This window comes from Netta rufina, assembly GCF_964035555.1.
Source record: "Netta rufina genome assembly, chromosome: 2".
Lineage (NCBI taxonomy): Eukaryota > Metazoa > Chordata > Aves > Anseriformes > Anatidae > Netta > Netta rufina.
In genome coordinates this window covers 136510385-136529324 of record NC_140124.1, presented here as the reverse complement: position 1 = coordinate 136529324, position 18940 = coordinate 136510385, and the positions used below count along the sequence as shown (strand labels likewise).

Sequence of the window (18940 nt, the reverse complement as noted above, 5' to 3'; positions counted from 1 at the left end):
GGATGGAGCCTGTTACCCCTGGGGTCAACGCCATGCCCGTGGAGAAACTAGCCGGCCCTGCTCCTCCGTCCCTCACCTAAGGGTTGTCAAACATCTTGACCAGCCTTTGTGCTGCCACAGGCTGTCCGAATTGTGGGAAACAGAGTGCTGTCAAGTCCCCCAGAAATCACAGAGCGGTTTTGGTTAGAAGGGACATCTGGAGGACCTCTGGTCCAACACCAGGTTCAAGTCAGTGGAAAGCCCACCTGATTTAGAGGCAGGGGCCTTCTCCCCACCTGTGCTTCAACCACACATGTATGAGCACAGTCTCTGGAGCTCCCCAAGGAGAAGAAAATACCCCAGTCAAAAACTCAATTTCTCCTCCTATGGCCCCTGACCAACATCCCGCGCTGCCAGTGAGGAGCGTTCCAGAGCGCCTCAGCTGCTACCTGGCAAAAATAGCTTCTGAAAAGCAAGTTTTAAAACAAAATAGTCTTTCTCACCCTCTTTATTGTGACTAGGGCATTGCAGCATGCTCAGCGACTTGCTGGCACACTTTGGCTACAAACTATGTGAGGGTAGGACAGGGGGTTCTCAAGCGGTTCTGGTAAAGTGTCTACTTCATTGAGGCCCTGATCCTCCATCGATCTCGGTGCTGTTAGAATATTACAGCATTAATAGCAGTGTTAAGGTTGAGAGCTTGGGGAGCTGCTACTTTTCACAGCTTGCGACTGAAACCGTATAACTGTACTTTACAGTGCTTTCTCTCATCTGCAATTTCCTGTTGCTGAAACTTGAAGAATTTCAGTCAGGCCGCGTTGCTGTGCGCAAGTGGCTGCAGGGCAAAGGCCAGGGAGCTGGGAAGCGCCTGTGCTGCTCTCTCACCTGGATCAGGATGTTGCTGGGGGACTTCTGGGGAAGTTAACTGGTTGTACCCCAGAGTTTGGGGCACGAACAACTTTCTGCAAGGCAAAGTAGCGGCAGCCTGCAGCTGGGTAGCTCTTGGGTGGCAAGCGTCCACGTGCACTCTTGTAGGCGGCAGGACCTGGTAGCAAAAGCCAGACATCTTATCCTTTGGGTGGGAGAGGGAAAGTTAATTTGTGTTTATGAGGGGGTTAAAGAATACACAAGAGCAGTTTCTTGGCAGTAGTTGAGATGCTGAACTTTCACACCCCCTGTTTTCCCTGCAGTAACTTGTTCATCTGCCCATATCCTCACTTCCCAGTTGGAAAACACTCTTTAAGCAAGCAAATTGAATGCTGCATCTCTAGGGCCAGTCTTCAGCGAAGGCTGCAAGGTCTCCAGCTCCAGACCAAGCTCCTGCATCATAATCACAGCTCATTTGTCATTTATTGTGTTATTTTAGGGAAGTGAGCCAATTGTGCCCCCAGGAAAGGACAGGACCATGCGACTACAGCACTATGTAATTTTCCATTAAAAACCTTGTGTTTCTAGAGTTTGTTTGTTTGTTTTTATTTAGCTAGACAAATGAGACTCAGAAACATTTGAGTTGCCCATAGCTGAATCAGTGAAGAACTGTTCAGTTAGATAGTTGTTGTTTGTTTTTTTTTTTTTAAATCATGACAAAGACACAGTTGTAGCTTAGCAAGAACATGAAGTGATGGCATTAGACACCACATGCCTCTTAATGCAACATTCATTTCAAGACCTACTCTTTGGAAGAGAATTAAAGAATAATGTGCACATCATGAAAGAAGAGAAGGATCTAACTTGTCCACCCAGACTCATTTTGCCATCTCTGTAAATGAAATCTTGGAAGATTCCATGTTTTCCTAGGGTTTCTCTGTGGTAGTCCATGCCCTTGCTCTGCAGGATGGGGCCAGGCCTCTTGGCTGCCACCACTTCTGCCATGGAATGGAAGAAGGAGTCCGCAGCATGGAAATAGGAGGCAGAGGCACGGGGTGCTTGCATGGTGGCATGATTCACCCCAGCAGAACCAGCTCCTGGCTTGGATCTGGGAGGTGTTTACATTATACCCCAGTCAGACGGACTTAAATTTGAGCCGAAAACCAGGGGCAGCCTGCGGGTGAGCCGCCTCTGCATTGCCCCGTAGGCAGCCTCAGCAGGCCCTGAGGCTGGAGCCGCCTCTGAATCCCATCCGCCATCACAGTCAGGCTTTGGAGCCTTCTAGAAATACCCCTGAGAGTTTGCCTTCCCGCTGCCCTCCTTACCAGCCCCACGAAGAGACAGACAGGCCTGCACAGCCTCAGGGTTGTGCCTGCACATCACAGGTGCCTCAGGGTTTTTCTGGAAGTGCTAATTATTGCCGTCCCCAGGTCAGGCCTCAGGGGCAGGCCAGCAGGCAGCCTGTGACATTAGGTGGTGCTGAGTTTGCAGGCACCATCGCCTTTTTCCTGCTCACACACCAAGCGGTGGGCATCGCCACCCATCATAACCTAGCGGGGCCCCCAGCAGGAGGGGTGCCCACAAGCCTGGGAGCATTTTTCTGGCTGCTGAACCCCCAACGAGTCTCAGATGAACAGAGGCCAGCTGTCTGAGTCTGTTTATCATGTCAGAGCATTTACAAGGTTTAAATAAAAAGCACCTAATGCACATAACTTGTGCTGAAAATACCGAACCTGGGGCGGCTGTGCTGGTTTTGCACAGAGATTTGAGCACGAGCTCTCCCCGTGTGCGCAGCATGGCACGTGCCTGCTTTGAACACGGGCGAACTTGCATTAACACGATGGGAAGGAGCAGCTACATTCTAGCACACCAGTGATCCATGCAAAATGGGTCACCGGGAGATTTAGAAACTGTACCTTTCAATCCCAGCCAAGGAGGTGCATCAAGGCACGCTGACGTGAAGCACGACTGACACACCTCGAGGCATCTTCAGTGCACTGAGTGGTGGTGGTGCCAAAGGATGTCAGCTGGCAGTATCGGAGACAATGCCTCGTAAATAAGCTCAGAGGAAAAAGGGGAAAGAAAAAAAAATCTTGCTTCCTCTTACGCTTGAAAAAAAAAAAAAGAAAACCAATCAATCAATCAATCATTCAATGTCTCCTTCCCCCCCAGATGAATGAGCAGGTCTCCAAAATGCCCCAACGTGCAGAATAGCCCTCTCAAGGGAGCTGCGGTCTGACGTGCTGCCAAGGAGCGGGAGGCTCAGCAGTGCCTGCGGCAAGGCGCAGCGCCGGCAGGGTGCTTGGTGCCTGCACCAGGTGAAGTTCCTCCTCTGCAAAGCCAGAAGTCCAGGGGATTTTTTCTTGCACAGAGGGGAAGCTGCAAGGACTGGGGTTTGCAGCCTTCTCCCAGGCTCAGCCCACAGCCCTGTGAGGCGATGGAGCCACTCTCTGGATCTGAGGAGAATTTCAGGGAAGCAGAAGTCCTGCTGCTGCCCCGGTCCTGCCAGGAGCAAGGTGGTGGTGGATGGGCCACCAAGGCCTGGAGACTGACTCATTTGCTCTCATGCAGCCAGGGGACTGCCCAGCACCTTCCTCATGCTTTTAAAGATTTAAATTGCTGTCTCAAGCCAATCTGCAATGCAAAATTTAATCCCTGTCCTGGGAAAAAGGAAAGACAGTGTCCCACTGGCAGCGCTGTGCCATGCACAGCTCCAGCTCAGCCATGTGGGGATGGAGGTGTGACATCCCAGCACTGTGGACCAAACATTTTCGGATCTTGCTCCACTCATCAGAAATTCCTGCTTGGCTACAAGCTGTGGCTGAAAATTGCACCCTGCGAGCAGTGCTCAGCCTCCTGGAAGAGGCTGGGAGGAGGCGGGGGGGAAGCCTATACCTCCCGTTTCCTTAATTCCACGGATTTAGGAAAAAATTTTGCAGCCCTTGGCATAAAGATTTTTGCATTTCTCGTTTCTTCTCCTAGAAGATTTCAGGCAAAGTTTAGTAAATAAACAGCTGCATCTGGATTTTTTTTTAATAGAGTTTTAAATTAATGCTTTATGCAGATGCCATGCCTTTATTTTGAAAGTAAACAAATGTTTTTTAATCTAAGTATTTAATAACTTTAACAAAAATAACTTTTTCGGCTAATAGGCACCCTGTGTTTGCCATAATTATACTTCTATAAATAAGAAAAAGAAGATACAAGAGCTTCTGTAATCAGGGAGGAAAAGAGATGCTATGAGGAGGGAATTTTGAGCTGGAAACATATTAATATAAAAGCTACATATGCTTGTGTAACATAGTTTAGTAAGACAAAGTCTCCCTTCTACACGAAGAGCCTCTATGCAGTTACAGAACAATGAGCACAGAGCTGGTGGAGGTTGACTGACAGCTCAGCTGACTGACTCTCTCCTGACATTTTGGGGATGGCACGCAGCTTTTCTTGTTCACCACAAACCTTTTGACCTCGGGGCTCCCAGGGCAACGCTGGTGGCTTTGTGCCAGACCTGGTGTCACTAAAGTGGCCTGGGTCTGCCTGTGGCACCTGCACGCACACCTGAGCAACATGGGGATGTGGCATCTGTCCTTGCTGGGGAGGGCAAGGAAGGACTGGCAGAGTGTGAGAGGTACCAGGCAGGGAAAGCGAGGTGTGGGTTAGTGAAGAGAGGGGAGCTCATGTGAGCTTGTAGCTGGAGGAGGCAACAAGTGGAAGCTGGAAAGGACAGGTTCAGAAAGGGAAGGAGGTGGGAGAGAGAAAAAGTTCAAGTAATTAAAAATCTGGATGCATTTTACTCAAATGGATTCAAATAGTGGGACCCAGAGCACCACATGTCCATGCCACGGCCCTGGGTGCTGCCTGCTCTGGGTGTCCCTGCTTGGGCACAGGTGGCACCGGTTGGCTCCAGAGGGCCCTGCCAGACTCAGCCACTCTGGCACTCTGTGATTCTGTAGTCCTGGGGTGGGACTGGCACTGAGGATGGTGTTTTCAGCAAAGCTGCTGTGGCACTGGGAGTGCCTGTGTGGAACAGCGTGGGCTGCAGGCGCTGAGCAGGAGAAGCCTTCATAGCAAAGCGTTGTGCGCACGCAGCTGAACCGAGCTGCTCCACCATCAGCCGTGACAGCACTCACTCCAGAAACTCATGTACAAAGAGCTCAGTTAGTAGATGTAACTTCAAGGACCATGATTTTTATATATATATATTTTTTTTTTGGTCTGATTTGGCCCCCCAAAATGGAGACTGTGGCTGCAGTATCCTATTATCTGCTGCGCCTTGTCCCCAGCGCGGCCAGCCCTTCTGCCTGCTGCCCACCACAGCTGTCTGCTGTCTGTAACGCAGCCGAAGGCACTCAACGAGTAGTGCCAGCGCAGGAGCAGGAGCTGCAGTGTGGGAAATGAAGGGACAACAAGGGACAGAGGAGCAGGCAGAAGTGAGAGGCAGGTGCTTTGGGAAGCACCAGGAGCACGTAGCTGTGCGCCGTGTGCTGGAGCAGAGCTCCAGGGGGGGAGAAAAGTACTTTGTACAGAAACAAATGGCAGTAACGGGGATATTACTGCGTTTAGTGTTTGCATTGGGAAATTCAGGATGGCACTTTATGGCTGTAAGAAAACGAGCCCTGCCCCACAGATAGCTTTACAGAACCTGTTTCTCTTCCAAACAGGGCTAAACACAATGAACCACATATATATTGTAACGTGTCTTTTATAGCTGCCTCCGAAGTTTCCCAACAAGAGATAATCTTTTAAAAGTGAATGGAGCATGTCAGTGCCATTGGAAAGTATATTGATGTCAAAGAGAAACACTAAATCAACCCCTGACGTTTTAAGATTATAGCTACTGGTTTAGATTTAAAGTACAGCCAAGGGACCGACTGGTGGAGATACTTGTCGCTGCCCCTATTCAGCTCTTTGGTCTTTGTTCCGTCCGCTGAACTTTTGAAATCCCGAGAAGATAAATTTACAGTCTGTGTCTGCTCAGTGGGAAGACTGTTAAACAAGAAACCCCAAACAATTAAATAAAACCTTAGCTATATGCGATCGCTTTAATTTAGTCCTTTGATATGGTTCATCTGATTAAGTTCTTTCCAAACAAACTGCGCGTCGAGCCTGGCCTAGGAGCAGAATAAGCCCATATGTATCCTGACAGGGGTGTTTACTCGAGCAGAGCTATCCCAGCCTCGCTGTGCACACTCGGTTCTGAGAACAAGAAACTGGGGACACAAAAGGGCCTGGGGACAGGAACTCGGAGAACAATAAGGGTAGAGAAGCTTAGAGGAAATAACCTACTGGGAGAATGGGAATGCACTGGGAATAGAAAAATCAGTCAGACAGGAAGAAATCAGATATTGGGAAGATGCCCGCAGAGAGGGAGCAAGCGATGTCTGCAGAGAGAGGTTGGGGTGGGGGGGTGTGCTGGGAGGGAGGACAAGCTGCCAGCCCTGGGGGGACCAAGGGTGCCCCTGGGGTGTGATAGCAAGGGAAGGGGTGCCAGTCAAGGCGGGTGAACAGAGCAGATGGCCCTTAAATAAACTTAGATGAGGGAAGCTGTCCTACAGCCAGCAGAGCAGTATCTCTGGCTGCAGAGGCATTTCTTTCCCTCCCCGTCTTGCTGCACAGGAGCAGGCGGGGAGATAGGCCTCGTCCACCTAAGAAATTTTGGCTGGGTTTGAGATGGCCTCGCCTGCCCCATCTGTGGAAATCCACCTGGCTGCCTCAGCCTGGGGCAGAGTGGGGCTGGCTCGGGGGTCCGCAGCCCTATGTGGGGTAGGGAGCAGCAACGCAGCCCTTTCAGCACCAACCACGGCTCAGGCACTGCTGGTTTTGGCTTGCTGCTCGTTAACAGGGTTCGGGTTCCCTGCTGCAGGACCGGTGAGGGACGGGGATGGGGACACCGCAGCCACCCCACCCCAATCAGCATCTGCTGACCTACACCTGGTGGGACGTGTCCCCGAAGAAGGGCACATCCCAGAGCCTGGCACCCACCGTGATGGGGCACGGGAGTGGAGCCCCCCTTATTGAGCTGGGCCCAGGGGGGTGCCCCACAGGGGCAGAGCTTGCTGGGGTAGGGGGGGAGATTTCTCCTCATCTGGACCAGATTTTGGGAGAGGAGGGGGGCAGGATGGGTGTCCCAGCCTAGAAAAGATGAACTAGGGGGTGCTAAATTATGGGGAGGAGTGTGCTGGGAGCAACGAGGGTTGCAGAGGAGGGGGTGCACCTCCAAATCTCCCTACGGTAATGGGAGGGAACAACACGGGGGTGACGGGAGGCACTGGTGAGGGTGAGAAGGGGGGGAGCTCCGTGCCTCCACCCTGCTACCTGTGAGCAGGGCCCCCCAGGGAAGGGAAGGAGGGAATGGGGGGGTGTGAGGGTCTCCTGAGGGGGTGAGCAGCCAGCACGGGGGTCCCTTTCCTCCCACCCACCCCATGCTTGGCAGTGGGAATGAGGTGAAGGATATGGGGGGGGGCATAAGGGGGAGCTGCCAGCGCCCCCGGCCCTGGAGGGGTCCGCGGGGTCCCGGGGTGGTGCTCGGGGCTCGCTGTTTGCTCGCCGAGTGGTGGGGAAGGAATCGTCTTCTGCGGGATAAAGTCCCTGTCTACGCGGGTGAATTGCCCGTGGCCAAAGTCTAAATGGCAGGGGACTATCTCCTGCAATCTCCACGAAAGGGATGACTTTTACAATACATGGGCTGATTGCAAATAAGTTACTAATAAGCCGCTTTGGCGTAAGAAGGGCTCTATACATTATTTCCTAAGATCTTGTTTATTTGCGAGTATTTCTTTCTTTCTCTTCTTTTTAGAAAAAAAAAAAAAAAAAAAAAGTATTTCGTTCGGGAAAATAATAAAAGTACAGAAGTTAATATTTAGACATTCGTAGTATTAAGTAATAGAGCTATAAACTCTCAAATACGGCACTTTCATTTTACTTAACAATAGATAACACAAAAGCAACAGTGAAACAGGCCAAACAAAAGCGATCACCAAAATTGTTGTGACAGTACAATTACCCGACTAGGAAATTTATTCAATATGCTTTACCATTGCATCGACACAGCAGGAAAAAAAAGCCCAAACTTTCAGAGAATAATACAACCAGGCAGGAGGTATTTGGAAAAAAAAAAGGATTTATTTTGAAATACACTTTTTTTTTTTTTTAATTTTTTTTTTTTAAGAGATACTTTGACTCCCGGATTTGTTATCGCCGTGCATCTGACATGACAACACGAAACGAACAAACAACGAAAACCACATTTCTGTACAGAGCTCTAAAATGAGCCGCGAGTATCTACAAGGAGTAGCTTTACGCCTCGGTGTGGCTTGGAGAGGGGCCCGATCCTGCAGTCCACGCTCTCTTAAACGAGTTTTGCAGACGCGTGCTAGGAAAGATTGGCCCCTGAGCCTGCCCTGCGTTGTGTGTGTGTGTGTGTGTGAGAGGGTGCACGCCTGTGACTTTCTGCCATACAGTCCTTGAGTAAAATGAGCAACTCGGAGCTGCGGGCGCGGGTGCGGGGTCCCGGGCTGCTCTAGAAGTCCTGCCGGGGGGTGTGAGTTAGGCTGTGCCGCCGTAGATCACAGTTTCGCCTGAACACTTTGCCGCACTGCTCACAGTTGTAGGGCTTGATGTCTGTATGGGTAAGAAGGTGAGTTTTCAGGTTACTTCTCTGATTAAAGGTTCTTCCACATGTGGGGCATTTGTGTGGAGATTCCTGTTCAGATTTGAAGCAAGCAAAGGATTAATCCTTCACAAACTACCTGCCTTTCGCGTATCGCCTGCGCTTTTCGTTAGCAAAAACGCTTGAAAAAGTCGGGAAAAGCGGCACGGCCGCCCGAGGTAGGACGGGGGGGGGACACACGGCGACATCGGCCGAGTCCTGCCCCGCGCCTCGGGGGCTCCGGCGCCCCCCGCGCCCCCCAAACGCAGCCCCGGCCCCGCGCAGCCCCCGCGCAGCCCCCGCCGTCAACGAAAAAAGCCCCAAAAGGGCTGCGAGGATAAAAACAAAAGCGAAGCTCGTTCCCCACCGCCTCCAACCAGCCCGGAGCGGCCGCGGAGTTGAAGCCCCGGCTCTCGCCGCCCCGGTTGCCGCAGCCCCGTCCCCGTGGCAGCCCCGAGCCGTGCCGAGCCGTGCCGGCGGCACACGAGCGGAGGAAAAAGGGAGGGCAGCGCCGGGCTCACCTGCATGTGGAGGGTTTTGTGGACCGCCAGGGTCCTGGACTGGCAGAAGCCCTTCCCGCACTCCTGGCACTTGAAGGGTTTCTCTTTGGAATGGATGTACCTGCAAAGGGAGGCAACCGCGGGGGTGAGCGGCGCTGCCGGGACCGCGGGGGGGACAGGCAACGCGGCTCCCTCCCCCAAACCCCTCTCCCCTCTTTTTTATTTTATTTTATTTTATTTTATTTTTTTTTTTACGGCGAACCCCATCGGCTCACAGCGTTGCCGGCGATCCGCAGCCGCTCCGCGGGGCACGGCCGGGGGAGCTCCGCCGGCGGCAGCGCAGCCCCAGCCCCGTCCCTCTGCCCGGCGGCAAAGCCGGGGGGGTCCCCGCCTCGCCCCCCCACCCCCAGCAGGACCCCGCTTCGCAAAGGGGTCTCCGAGCAGCCCCCTCGACGCCTTCACCCCAGCCACCCCCCTCGGAGCAGAGCGCGGGACCCCGCAGGGCTCAGCTTTTGGGTGATTTGTTTTTTTTTTTTTTTTTTTTTTTTTTGTGGGGGGGGTCCCTGCTGCTTTCCCTCTCAGCTCGGCTCAACGAAGCCCACCCTCCCCCTCTGCCCCTGCCCCTCACCGGTGGTCCCGCAGGTGGTCCTGCCTCCGGAAAGCCTTGTGGCAGATGTCGCAGGTGTAGGGCCGCTCGTCCGTGTGGGTCCGCTCGTGGATGAGGAGGTTGTAGGACTTGGTGAAGTGCCTGCCGCAGAACTTGCAGATGAATTCCTTTTTCGTCTTGGAGGGCAGGCGGCCCCGGGAAGGCTTTCTGTCCGGGGACAGCTTGCTGATCCCCGACAGGGGGGACGCCAGTCCGGGGCTCAGCTTGGCCAGCTCGCCCACTTTCGGGGGATCCTCCTGCGTGGCGGCCACGGCCAGGTTGGCAAAGTCAAAGCGGGGCCTGTCCTTGTGCAAGGCCGGGAGGACGTGGGCGATGGCCCCTTGCTTGGGGTGGAAGAGGTGCGTGGCGAAGGGGAGAGCGGGGAAAGGGAAGCGGGAGTCCACCAGGCCCTGGGCGGCCGCCATCTCCGTGATGGTGGAGCGGGTGATTTCGTGCACATTGGGGTAACCCAATGTCCAGTGGTTCATGTGCATGGTTTGCACGGCGCTGAGTCCGTACAGACCTTGCAGCTGGTCCACAGCTGCAGGGAAGGTGTTCACAGCCTGGAGGAAGGAGTAGTTGGTGAGTTGCAGGGATGGGTGCAGCGGGATGGGGGCCGGCAGTGCCTTGCTTCCCATCTTCCCGGGGCGGCGGAGCTGGTGCCTCTGCTGGCCTTTGGAGACGGGGACGAAATCCTAGGGAGAAAGCAAAGGGGAAAAGGAGGGGAGAGAGACTTTTACTGAAAGCGCCGTGGGTTTTTTTTTCCCCCCCTCGGGGCCGAGGCGAGCAGCCGGGGCCGCTGCCGTGTTCCTGCCCCCGCTCCCCGTCCCGCCGGCGGCCGCCACCGGCGCGATGGCTGCGCCCGCAGAAACGAAAGCGTGAAAAAAAAAAAAAAATAATAACAACATGGATCAAAATAGCCCTCCCAGAAGCACTCCTTCAACCGAAACTTAAAATATTATTTAAAAAAAAAAAAATTGAAAAAAAAAATAAAAAGAAAAGCCTGGCTCCCATCAGACAAACCGCGGAGAAACGCGCCCAGGACGCGCAGCCGGGGCCGCTCCGCGGGGTCCCCGCGGTCCCAGCGCGGCCACCTCGGGGTCTCCCCGGGGTCTCCCCCTTGTCCCCCCCTTGCCCCGAGCCGGCCTCCGGCCTCGCTGCCAGCCTCGGCTCGGCCTCCCGCAGCCCCCGGGGCGCGGAGGCCCCGACCCCGAGCCCTCCTTGGCCGGGACCCCCCCGGGAAGGCGCAGGGTGCGAGCGCGGAGCCCAGGCAGGGCCCGGGATGGTGGGGGGCGGCTTTTTATTTTTATTTTTTATTTTTTTTTAAATCCCCGCTCGGCTGCTTATTTTTCTTCCTTCAACACCAACCCATTTATCAAGATAATCGAGGGAGAGCGGAGTGCCTCCTGCCCCCCACACGCACACCTCCTTACCCCCGCCCCCCCCCCCCCCTACACACACCTCCCCCCCTCTTCCCCGAGCTGCCGGTCCTAAATAAATCCACTTTGCGCTCAGATCCCTTCCAGATGGCCCCACACAGCCCAGCCGAGCCACCCCGGCTGCGGCCGGCCCCGAGGCCTCCCCGGCCGTCGGTGGCTTTCGCTCGTCCCCTGCAGCTCGAAACCGTCGGGGAGCGGCCTGCAGCGGGACCCCCGGAGCCGCTCAGCTCCCTCCAGGCCGGGGGAAAGCTCCGGTCCCACCGCCCTGCTTCGGTACCGGGAGCCCAAGCAGGGGAAAGGGGCTCCTGGCCCGCACTGGGATTTTGGGAGGGCCGCGGTTGAGCCAGCTCCTCTTGGGGTTTATGAGCAGGGGCGGGCAAGGCGTGCTTTCCAAAAATAGAAAATATTAAAAATATATATATAAATCATAATAATAATAATAAAAAAACAGCCTTATCCTTAAAAAATAAAAAAAAAAATTATATAGGTCACCGCGTTCATAAAAAAAAACAGCAATTAGAAAATAAGGAGTAAAAGGGAAGGTCGAGGCCGCCGAGCTGGCCCCGCACGGAGCCCTCCAGGCCGCCGCAGGGCTGGGGCTGCCCCGCCGGCTCCCCGCAGCCTCGGCCCCTCGGATGGGTTTCGAAACCCCTTCGCCCCCAGCCCCTGCAGCGCTCCGGGCTGGCCCCGCGGAGAAGAAACGCGGAGAAACCTCTCGGGGGGCATCCCCGAGCGCTCCCCGCTCCCATTTTCGTTTTCTTCGGGCCGCGGCTCGCCGCTGCCCGGCTCCCCCCGTTTGCTCCCGCAGCGTTATGGCGGTGACCCCGCGCACACGGCGACGTTTTTATTTCTTATCTTTTTATATAAATATATATTTTTTTTCTTCGGGGAGGTGGTCGCGCGAAAATCCCTTATTTTTAAAGACCTCGCAGCGGCGGCTCCTTGCTCCCACTCCACCAGGGAACACCGCGGAGAGGGGAAAAACCCTCCCGGCCTCGGCGAGCTCCGGGGCTCGTTTGGCACCGCCAAGGGACCCCGCAAATCTCGGCGAAAGGAGCGCGCCCAGCGCCGAAACCCCCCATTTTTAACCCCAATTTTTCCACGCGCCCCCCTTGTCCCAGCCGCGCTACCCCTGGCGCTGCTCTTTCTCGGGGCGGGGGGGGGGGGGGAGCCCCATGAAAACCTATCGAAAAAAAAAATCCCACCGCCGAGCGTCCCCGTGCCGGCTTGTAAGGCCACTTTCCACCAAGGTGAAGGGGGGAAAGTCAACCAAAAACGGATGTTACTTAAACCTTGGCACTTCCTTTTCCCTTCCCATCCAGGGCGCTTCGTTGAACGACGCCTGCTGTCTCCGCGGCGAGCCCCTCGCTACCTGCCTGCCCCCGACCCTACCCGAGCCGCCGTTCCCCTTCCTCCTGCTCCGATTTAGGGCCGGGGAACGGCCCCGGAGCTCCCCGGGATCACCTCCAGCCCCCCGCGGCCACCCCCGGCTATTTCCACGGGGCTTCTCCAGTGAGACCCCGGGGAAAAAAAAATATTAATAAAAAAATAAATATATAAAAATAACTCTCCTCGGTAGGATTTTGGCGTGAACACCACCACCGAGCTTAACGGGGTGGGGTGCGAGAGGGAAAAAGGGGGTGCCCAAAGCGTGGCACTCGGGGACCCCACGGCCGAGCCGCCCCCCTCCTCTCCTCTCCTCTCCCCTCCCCTCCCACCGACGGCACCGTGCAGCGCTTACCTACCGCAGCGGGCTGCTCCTGCCGGGCCTCCCGGGGCAAAAGCGAGGCGGCACCTTCACGGAGCCATTACATCCACAGCTTGGAGGGGTGGGGAGAAGCTCAGCGGGGCCGGGACCCGGCGGCGGCCGGCATGGTGGGGACCTGGGGGGCTGCAGCTGGGGGTCGCGGGGCGGCGGCGGTGGTGGTGGTGGTGAGAGGGGGGGGTCCGCGCGTGTCCCGCTGTAAAGCCGCCTCCTGCCTTCGAGCCCGGCGAGGCTCGGCGCGAGTGTGAGCCGCCCCCTGCCCGGTCCATCACATTTCAGCGGTGAGTGGTGGCGAGGAGCCGCTGTCCCCGCCCGCCCGCCCAGCCGCCGGCCCACCCCGCGGCGCGCACAGCCCCGCGCTCGGGGCCGCGCACCCGCCCCGGCCCGCCCCCGGCCCGCCCCGCCGCGCCGGCCCCGCTGTTTACTCGTGTTTGGGTAGCAACTGGGCTTTAAAGGGGCAGGATCGGCCCCCCTTTTCCTTGTCCCCCCCCTCCCAGCACGGCGTTACCTAAGGTGACTCGTGTCCCCCCCCCCTCCCCTTCTCCTCGCAGCGCCGCAGCCGGGGGAGGTTCGGGGGCGCGCACCCCGCTGCCGGCCCCGTTGGGCTCCCCGCAACCCTGTGCCCTATTCAGCACCGGGTGTGAAATAAACCTAAAAAAAAAATAAAATCCCAAACTCCCCCAGAGCAGAGAGGGGGCCCGGCAGGACAGGGAGGCGCAGGTAGCGCTCACGTCCAAAGGGCTCCGCGGCCGCCATGGCAGGTCGCCCTCCGGGCCACCACCTCCTGGAAGCTCCTGGGCTTGCCCGCAGCAAGCCACGGGGCGAAAAGCAGCGGAAAAAAATCCCTCTGTGTGTACGGGGGGGGACGCATCGGTGTGCGGGGTGCCCCCGCGCAGCCCCGCACCTGGGGCAGGCAGGGAACTTGGGGAGCGGTTTCGGTTTTCGTGCCCGGGGAGTTGGGGCTGGATTCGGCCTCACTCCGGATTGCTCGGCTCCAAAAAGCGCTGCGCTCCTCGCTCCGCACCGCTTCGGGCCGGGGTTTTGGGGAGTTTTAATAAGAAGGTTATCTTTCTCTATACATTGCTGAAATCCCAAGCGGGGGAGGGATTTTTTGTACAACCTGGCCGGCAGATCCGAGGCTCTGAGTGTAAAAAGATTTGAGGAGAAATGGCGTGTGCGAAGAGCTCTGAAAATGGCTCAAGGTAGGCTGTGTGGCGTTCAACTCAAGCCCGCTGAAGAGAAAAGGACGCAAGCGACGTTTGCATTGGGAATTTTTTCTCTTTTTAATATATAGGAGAAAAAAATATCCCAACTTGGGGTGGGCAAGGGGCAGCTTTGGACGTGTCCCCGCGCCGGGGACAGGAGCGCAGGCTCTTGATCCTAAAGGAACGCGCGGCTGTAAACCCCGGCCCCATAAACAAACGGCATTTGGGCTCCTCGACCCGAAAACGCCGGCGGGGGAGGCTCCACTTTTGGGGAGCCCGAAGCGGGGACCCCCGGAGCCCGCTGCGGGGCTGGGAGCGGGACGGGGCGCGGGGAACGGGGCCGGGCCGGGGCCAGCGGTGCGGTGCGGTGCCGTGGGGGGGCCGGGTCCCCGAGGGGTCGCATCCTGCTCCGGGGCCGGCTGGTCGAGAACGAAGCGGCCACGGGAGTTTGGATTCGCCTTTCCCAACCCGCGCTGGAGCCTTTCGGGGGGCCGTGGGGACCCCTCCCCGTCGACAGAAAGGCCGGAGGGGGTTGTTTCTCCTCCACCTTCGTTTCTCGCCTTTCCAGCGAGGGAAAGAAAAGCCGCACTTGTTGGGAAAAAAAAAAAAATTAAAAAAAAGACAAAAAATCAAACAAACAAAAGCCCGAGCTCGGGAAGCGCCCAGCCGGCCGGCCAAACGAAAAAAAGCCTCCGGACCCAAAAACGGGAGAGGGGAACGAAAAAATCCCCGGGCCGCTGGCTCCGCAGACGGCTGGCGGTCCGGGGCCGGTCCGGGAGAGCGGGGAACCCCGCGGGCAGCTCGGGCCGGCTGTCCCCCGCTGTCCCCAGCCAGCAGGTGCTCGGCGACAACCCCCGGGGAGCCCCTGGGGGGGGACCCGTCGGACCCCGACCCCTCCGCGCCCCCCCGACGGCGGTGCCCGGCTGGCCCCGACGGCAGCGGCCACGGCGGCTTGTGGGGCTCGGGGCTGCTGTCCCGAGCAGGTGCCTTCCTCCTTCCACTCCTCCTCCTCCTCCTCCTGAGGCTGTTGCAGCTCAGCACAGCCCGCGGCCGCGCCGTGCCCGGGGCGGTGCCGGGCGGTGCGGCGGGGGCCCGGGAGCCCCGCACCCGGCCCGCGGTGCTGCAGCGCCCCCTGGGGGGCTCCTGGGCTCACGCCGCCCCCCCCCGGCTCGGCTCGGCACGGCTCGGCTCGGCTCGGCCCCGGCCCCGGGGCGGCGGCGGCTGCCGGCAGCGTGTGCCGTCGGGCAGAGCCGCAGTCCCCTCGGTTTTCTCGCTTGTCTTTCTTCATTCGGATTTATTGCATTATTATTATTATTATTATTGTTTTTCCCCAAATCCAAACCCGCAACGGGGGAAAAAAAAACACCCCGTTGGGATGCGGGGCCGAGCCGTCGGGGAAAGGGGCTCCGGGAGCGCAGCCGGGGATGCTGCGGTACCGGCGACACCGGGGACACCTCGGGGGGCTCTCGGTGGCTCTGCCGCCTCGGTGCTGCCCGCTTCGGGAGCCGCCCCGACGGTTCCCCGAGGGTGCTACGAGCCCGGGGGCAGCGACAGCATCGCCGGGCCCCCCCCGGGGCTCCGCGGCTCCTCGCCGGGGTCCCCCCGCCGCCCCCCGGCACCGGGCGGTGGTCGGGTCCCCCCTCGGGTCAGGCCGGTGCCTTAAACGGCTCGGAGCGAGCACCCTGGACTTAGTTCGTTTTCCTTCTATTTTTTAAAATTTGTCATTATATTTTTTCTTGCTTTTTCTTTCTTTTTTTTATTTTTCTTTTTATTCTTTTGAGGAAAAAAAGTGACCGCCCGTCTATGTGGCACCCGATTCCGCCGGTGTTTCTTGGTGACCGAGCCAGCACCTACTTCCCTCGGCATTATTCTGTTTTGTTGTTGTTTTTCTTGCTGTTTTTTTTTTTTTTTTTTTTTTTTTTTGCTGATGTTTTTATTGACGCTTTTAACACGACAGCCCCGAGCTGCCGGCGTTCAACACCCACGCGTGAGCGGCAGGAGGGGGACACGGCGGGGGCGATCCCCTCGCAGCATCACCCTCCCGAAAATAAATTCCCCTCGCAGCATCACCCCCTAAAAAAAAAAACTAATTCCCCGGTAAAACATCGCCGGGATGAGCTGGAAACGAGGCAAGGGGAATTCGCAGTGGCTGCACCCCCGTGCCTCCTGCGGAGGCTCAGCCTCTGCCACCCCTCGCCCACGGCCTCCACCCCCGGCGGTCCCCCCCCGACGGCCCCAGCCCCTGCCCGGTGTGTGTGTGTGCAGGGGGGGCACCGCAGCCCCTTTCTCCCCTCTTTCGGAGCCCGGTGCCTCACGTCGGGGCTGCCCGCAGCCTCCGGCAGGGAGCCGGGGGATCCCAAGGGGGTCGGGGGATCCCAGGGGGTCGGGAACCCACCAGCGTGAGCAGCTGCCCCAAGCTCGGAGGGTGGCGAGGTGTGCAGTCCCAGAGCCGAGTGTTATCGGGGAAATGCGGGGGAAATATCGTATAAACGGAATAAATTGGTTTCAGGGAGGCGGCTGTGGTTTCGGGCTCGTGCCTCGTAACTCACCTAGGACGGGAGAACCCGGAGGGGGGCAGAGAACGGGGCCCGTAGGTCTCGTCCCGTGCCTTACATTAAATAACTCGCTCTCCTCTGGAGTATTTTCTTTATTACACGTGGTCATTGGATACATCTGCGGGCTGAGCAGGGATTTGTTTATGCCAGCACAAACCCGGGGCTATTCCATCGAACACTTCTGCGCCGCAACCCCCTTTTACCTACCCTCCCCATGTGCATTTCCCGTTAGCAGCCCACGTTCTCCGTGTCCAAGCCATGGCGAGGGATATGTTAGGAAGCAGGGTGCTACGGAGCATTTCGGATAGTTCCCGAGTGCTACGAGCACGGTGCGAGCATATGCAAATCATCACTTACAGATGTGCGCGCTGCCTGCATTAATCTCGGCGTGCTTTCCCAACTGTTTGTGGCATCTCGTTCGAAGAAAAGCACAATAACGGGAGATCCTGAATAAGTACCCATTGTTCCTGGGCAGGCTCGCCCCCACGATGGGCGGACGAACCTTTCTGGTGAAACCAAATTAGAAAAAAAAAAAAAAAAGAAATAATAATAATAATAATAAAAAAAAATAGGGGATTGAAGGTTTCTGAAAGACGAGGACATTGAGGGAAAATTTACCCCGGAAAGGCATGTGAAGCATCTAAAAGATGAGGATTGTCTAAGGCTGAACGCTACCCTGTGTATCTATTGGATATGAGCCAGAAAAGCACTTAAGTGTGTGCTTAAGTTCATCACAACACCCAGGACAGTACCTAAGCAGGTGCTTCAACTTCTTTGTGTGGCAAAGTCCCGCGCTCAGCACCTATTTCACTGTTTTCTTAAAGATCTTCTGAGTCAGGGCCATTACTAGTTAGATCCTCACCAAAATAAAGACATGAAAAGAAGTTTATTTCAAACAAAAACAAACAAACCAAAACAAAAACAAAGAAGCAAACAACAACAACAAAAAAGAGCAGCTACCATTCTAGGCAAGGTTCAAGAGCAGCAGCACAGGCGCAGGCCTGGCGGGCAGCAGGACAGCTGCTGCTCCATGAAGCCTGCAGGCAGGTTGCTGGTGTGCCCCGAGATTGTTCAGAGCAGGGAGGTTTGGATCTAGTCTGTGGCATGGGAAAAAGAGACATTTTGCCCCGATCTCTGAGGGAATTAAGTGTCCACAGCCACCTGGGAGAGACCTGGGCAAGGTCAGGTTGGGGCGCGGAAAGGCTGCGTGGTCAAAGCAGTGGCTGAGGAGGAGGATGGATCGGCTTGGGAATGGATCTGCCAGAAAGCAGGAAAATCCAGGACAGATCTGAGCTGAGACCAAGCGTTGTGTTCCCACCTCCTTTGCTCACAAACCCTGCTTTCTGTTCCCGAGTGGCACAGATCCCTGCTCAGAGGACTGGCATTCACCTTCCTGTCCTTAATTTCCTTCCCCGGACCCCTCAAAAGTAACTGAGGGGCCCACCCCAGTTGGTAAGCAGGAGGATGAAAACCAGTGAGCAGACGTTTTCCCCATTTCGGCCGTGCCAGGCGGCGTGGTATGGCTGGTAAAGAGCATCAGCAGTTAAGGCACATCTGCCTCGTTTGCGCTGCCAGCTTCATTTATTTGACCTGCTCCCTCACGATAGGCTGGGGAAACTTATTAGCTGGTTATAGTGCTCGTCCAAACGCCCCGTTGGGAACGGCTTCCAAGAAAAATACAAAGCCCATTCATTTCAACAACAGAACTTATTTTAGCCACAAGAGAAGTGCTGAAAGCCCGGACCACTGCGCTGCAGCAGAAACAGCAGTGCCTCCAGGCTGCTATTTTCAGCTTCGCAGATCGATGAAGAAAGGCAGGAGATACTGTCAGCCACACCACAGCCTTCCAAGGGCAGCGCGCGTTCCCCTTTTCCACTTCATTTGTCCTGCTGGTTGCTGATTGCTCAAATACAGCCAGGGCTGTTGAATTCCCCCGCTGCACTTGTCAGAGGCTGTCCGTGTAGGCACAGCTCTGCTTCAGGCTGTTTCAGGCATGAAGGGGAACAGCAGAGGCTCTGGAACAAAAAATGCTTTGGAGTGAGAGCCCCCAGCTGTGAGGGCAGCGAGGAGCCCAGACTTTCAGGAAGCCTGAGACAGTGCCCATGGAAAGTCGAGGGGAAGCCTCCATCATTGGCAGAAATGGAAATGATGGAGAAATCAAAGCTTACAGTAAATGAAAAAGCATCTTCTGAGTCTGAGAAAGGCCCCACAGGAAGGCTCATGGTGCCACCTGGAAGGTGCTTTGGACAAGAAGCATCTTGTGCAGGACCTGAAGGTGGAGAAGTCGCCGTGACTTTGGCCAGAGGGCTTTGCCCAAGGTGGCACGGTGAGAACAT

At 56.4% G+C, this 18940-nt stretch overlaps 1 protein-coding gene across 4 annotated transcripts; it reads right to left on the bottom strand.

Annotated features, from left to right (window-relative positions):
* Window positions 1-7877: 7877 nt before the first annotated feature.
* OSR2 (odd-skipped related transciption factor 2) lies at window positions 7878-13103 on the bottom strand. 4 transcript variants are annotated; one of them, XM_084282937.1, is made up of 4 exons: window positions 12821-13103; window positions 9623-10335; window positions 9016-9115; window positions 7878-8548 (listed from the first exon to the last, which is right to left on the bottom strand). In XM_084282937.1, the coding sequence occupies exons 2-4, from the start codon at window positions 10276-10278 to the stop codon at window positions 8366-8368; spliced, it is 939 nt and encodes a 312-aa protein (XP_084139063.1). In that variant the 5' UTR covers window positions 10279-10335; window positions 12821-13103; the 3' UTR covers window positions 7878-8365. The 4 variants fall into 4 exon arrangements, with proteins under 4 accessions (XP_084139063.1, XP_084139066.1, XP_084139064.1 ...); XM_084282940.1 differs by having other exon boundaries at window positions 7878-8466; XM_084282938.1 differs by having other exon boundaries at window positions 12825-13103.
* Window positions 13104-18940: the final 5837 nt, after the last annotated feature.

What these genes read in the sequence shown, in the direction of transcription:
- OSR2 (XM_084282937.1), bottom strand. Translation starts at nt 10,278, where the DNA reads ATGGGAAGCAAGGCACTGCCGGCCCCCATCCCGCTGCACCCATCCCTG. An exon ending in GACCACCTGCGGGACCACCG is followed by an intron (nt 9,116 to 9,622) that starts GTGAGGGGCAGG and finishes CTCCCTTTGCAG; the next exon opens with GTACATCCATTCCAAAGAGA. An exon ending in ACAAAACCCTCCACATGCAG is followed by an intron (nt 8,549 to 9,015) that starts GTGAGCCCGGCG and finishes AAATCTGAACAG; the next exon opens with GAATCTCCACACAAATGCCC.